Source organism: Geospiza fortis, unplaced genomic scaffold, assembly GCF_000277835.1.
Source record: "Geospiza fortis unplaced genomic scaffold, GeoFor_1.0 scaffold61, whole genome shotgun sequence".
NCBI lineage: Eukaryota > Metazoa > Chordata > Aves > Passeriformes > Thraupidae > Geospiza > Geospiza fortis.
In genome coordinates, this window is record NW_005054430.1 from 1,294,008 (window position 1) to 1,298,203 (window position 4,196).

Below are 4,196 nucleotides of genomic sequence, written 5' to 3' on the forward strand. Positions count from 1 at the left end.
GACAACCAGCCCGGAGCCGGGGAGGAGGAGGAGGAGGAGGATGGAGAGGAAGGTCGGGCTCCGCTCCAGCTGCAGGGGTCAGGGCAGGTGAGGGGGGACAAGGGACGGGCCAGCCCTGTCACCGTCCCCAAACACCCCCGGGGTCCCTGAGCTGCCGCCCCCATTCCCTGCACACCTCACCCCCAATCAGGAGTGATCACCCAGCAAACGGCCCCTCGGCCTAATTAGCACCGTTAATTAATGACACCGCTCCGGGAACCCCGGGCAGCCTCAGCTGGGACAGCTCCAGCTCCAGGACACCTCGGGATCCACGGAATGGAGCAGTGGATCGCTCATCCAGCCCCAAAATCATCCTAAAAATCCTAAAAATCCTAAAAGTCAGCTTGGGGGCCGTGGCTGTGCCACGGGGAGGGAAGGACATCACCTGAAGAGCTGCAAAAGGAACGGGTGAGGGTGGAGAAGACCCCCAGCACCATCAGCCTCAGCACCTCCAGCTGGTCATGCCAGGCGGGGAAGGGCTCGATGGGGTTTGGGAGCTGCTCCTGCGCATGCAGAGCCCAGGATGGAGCCCAGGGCCGTCCCTGCAGCCCAAACACCAGGCAGATCTCAAGGTATATACAGATTTTGTTTAAAAAAAAAAAGAAGTTTACAGTTCTTGAGTTATACACAGCTATTGGAGAGGTTACACCCAGAGGAGAGGCAGCTGTGCCGCTCTACCGACCAACACCAGGAAAAAAGAGGAGAAAAAAGGAAAAATAACAAAAACTCAACGCAAGGGCAAAAGCAGCCCCGGATCTCTGGTCTGACCCCAGATCTCTGCTCTCACCTGACAGGAACCCAGCACAGGGGGGAATCGTGGCTCTTGCAAAGGGGCAGCAGGATGTGGAGGGGAAAAATGGGGGAAAAAGGAAAAAAAAAAAGGAAACTATAAAATTGTGAAACATCTCCCAGGTGCAGGGAGCAGGGAAGGGAGCACAGCTGAGGGATGGGCTCAGGCTGGGGGCACAGCTCTGCTCCCCGTGCCACCACCCTCGGGTGGGCACAAAACCAGCCCTGGGTGGGCACAGCTGGGGCAGAGGGACCCAGCAGTGCCCACGCGGCCTCTCCTTCCATGGAAACCTCGGGGCAGGAGGAGACACGGCGGGGGGAATCACCCCGGAGATGGGAAAAGAAAGGATTGGAGACGATCAAATAAAGCTCTTGCTCCACCACGGTTCCAGCTTCCCATGCGGATGAGGTGGGTGAAGTTTTACAGACATCTTTTTGTGTGGGGGGGGGAGATTCTTTTGGGAGGAAAAGGGAGATTTGGGGTGAAAAGAAAAGAGGTGGGAAATGCAGGAGGGTCTGAGGGGGGGACGGGAGAGACCCCAGCACCTTCACCCAGCACCTCAACCAGCACACTTCCCCAAGCACTTTTGGCAGCTGCTTTTCCCTCCCAGGACAAAAGGTGGGATTTGTCCCAGCCTGGCAAGTGCTGGGAAGGAGCATTTTTGTGGCTGGGCCACCAGCTGGGACAAGCTCAGCGAATCCATCCCGTTGTGTCTCACACAGCCAGCTGCGCTTCCCCAGTTTTTGGGGTTTTTGGGGTTTTTTTGGGAATCCCAGCTTAGTGTTTCCCATCCAGCCCTAAATCCACGTGAGGGGAATGATGGAGCTGAAAAACCCTGCAAGGGAAGGGGGTGAGGGAATTAGAACACTATTGTTATACAATATTGAAAAAATACAAATTTTTATTGTGATTTCTTTTTTTTTTTTTTTTTTGGTTGCCTTTTTGTTTTTTTTTTTTTTTTTCTGGTTTTTTGTTGTTTTTTTCTCGTTTTTTGAAGCTTTTTAAACTGAAATCACCACCCAGCACTTGACTCTACTCCTAAGTAGCACCTACAAGTAAAGGTTTATAGCACAAGCAAAACTGCCAGGGCAGCAGGAAAGCGAGTTAAACGTGGCCCCTCCCTCCCCAAATTAATGAGCAAACAACGTGCTAGATAAGAGTTAATTACATCATTACATGTTAAATAATTAATATTACCCTCCAACAAGCCACAAATGCTAGATAGAGAACTTCAGCACAGTACTAGCCACAGCCCTACACCACTGCTGGGAGAGGATGGGGAGGAGGAGGAGGAGAGGGAAAACCTTTGCTTCGTGCCCGGAATTAACAGAAAGGAAATTCATGGTAGGTTTTTTTATTAAGGAAATTCATGCCAAAGCCAAGTGGGACTTGATGGAGTTTTTGTTGTTCTCCCCCCAAAAGCAACAAGAAATGAAAGGAACTGATTGTGCTTTATGAATCAGAGGTGGGGTCGGGCTCTCCCAGCCCCAGCTCGGTGGAGTCTCGAAAGGAAAAGGGAACAAAGCCCAAGAATTCTGGGGAAATGGCAAATGCACCAGTCTGACATTCAACACTCTGCTCCAGAGTCGCTCAGGGTGGGTTGATTTCTTCCTGCGGGTCGCGTCACAAACGAAAAGATCTCGTCCAAACCCCTCCAAAAATCCCCAAAAGAAAACAGCAGGTAACATTCAGCTTTAAAAATCCATCTCAGCTTGAAGCTCCGATGCACAATTATCCCAATTCAAGTATCCCAAGGAGACATTGACTTATCAGATTTCTAGGAACAACAGCACAGAAAAAAAAAAAAATCTCTCAGTTTGCTGCAAGACACCAGGAGAAATCCAACATTCCAATTCCCACACATCCTGGAAAAAAAAACCAAAAAACCAAAAAAAAACCAAAAAAGAAAACCAAACCAACCAACAAAAAACCAAAGAGTGAATTCATTTGCTTCCTCAATTGGTGCTTTTTAGGCTTTTTTTTTTATTCAGCTCAAATTTTGTGTGGTTTTTTTTTTTCTTTTCCTAGATAATTTTCTTTGTTAACTCTTCAGGAATTTTTATCCTGTTGTACACACACAAGCAGATGGGAACCAAGCTGGTGCAGAAGGGGGAGGAAAGAAAGATTTAAAAAGAGAAAAAAAAAAAAAAAAACCAAAACCAAAAAGGAAAATCAAAAATCGGTGCCGATGGATTCGCGGACTTGGGCCAACGGGACAATTCCGTGGAGCTGAAGCTCTGGCAAGGCCAATCCATCCGGTCAGAGGAGAATTCCCAGGTCACAGCCAGCGTTTGTCAGGTGTCTGAACCACACTTCCAGCAAAAGAGGGAGGGGAGGGAAAAGAAAGAAAGAAAGAAAAACCAAAAATGACAAAGCCAAGTGGGAGCCGTGGAAGGGCAGCAGGTTCCAGAGCGGGGCAGAGGAGGAGTTGGGCTCCAGGTGCATCCCAGCTCCAGGAGCTTCCTCCTCATCCGTGGGTGCTTCTGGGTGGTTCTTCCCTCCCAGGCAGAGCAGGGAACATCATCCACAGCTTCTCCAGCAGGGTGCAGCAGGCAGCTCAGTGCCCACAGCTGCGGAGGGCAGGGAGGAGCCCACAGCAGCAGGGCTGGAATGCCCAGCGAGTCCAGGCGTCTGCCCTGCGCTGCTCGGGGCTCAGGCGCCCTGTGTGATCCCCTGAACACAGCCTGGGGCAGCCCCCTCCATCCCCACACCCCCAAGGGCTCACACTCGGAGGCAACACCAACACCTCAGCTGGAAACCTCGACCCCACAGCAAATCCTTCTCTTTTTTCTACCTTTTGTTTGGATTTTTGGGTTTTTGGTTTTTTTTTGCTGATTCCCTCCCTCCCAGGGCAGCTGTTTGGTAGCACACCAAAGCTGACTCGGCCAAATGGAAAATCTCAAGGCATGCATTCTGCATATTGCTACCAGAATGGAATGTCGGGAACGCTCTAACGCACCTCGGGAGCCGGGACGTGACCCAGAAAACCAAGAGCTAAAGGGTGATATATATATATATATTTATATATAAACACACACCTATATATAAATATATATATATATGTGTAGCTCAATGCTAGAATTCATAAAAACCTTGTTTAGTAATAAAAAAAATTGCTTTGTTTAAATATGAATATTATAGTCTGCTTCTCATGGTTAGGAAATTAGAGTCTCTCTGAAAAGCAGGTGGCCTCCTCTACTACAACTCCATGTCCTGAGCCTCGTCTTCAGAGAAGTCAGACATGGAGCTCTCGGATGAGCTGTCCCCGGTGCCTTCTTCCTGTTCTTTTAGTGCTTCTTCTGTTGCATATTTCTGGATGTATTCTGGATGGGAGGGAAAAAAAAGCAAAAAAAAAAAAGGGTATTTA

The 4,196-nt window shown here is 49.3% G+C and overlaps 1 protein-coding gene across 2 annotated transcripts in view; it reads right to left on the reverse strand.

Annotated features, from left to right (window-relative positions):
* Positions 1 to 1,789: 1,789 nt before the first annotated feature.
* Positions 1,790 to 4,196, reverse strand: part of UBE2H (ubiquitin conjugating enzyme E2 H) — a 59,703-nt gene continuing 57,296 nt past the window's right edge. For both annotated transcript variants that reach the window (XM_031061883.1, XM_031061882.1), the window contains exon 7: positions 1,790 to 4,152. In XM_031061883.1, the coding sequence (XP_030917743.1) occupies positions 4,028 to 4,152 (125 nt within the window). In that variant the 3' untranslated portion in view covers positions 1,790 to 4,027. The remainder of the gene's footprint in view (positions 4,153 to 4,196) is intronic.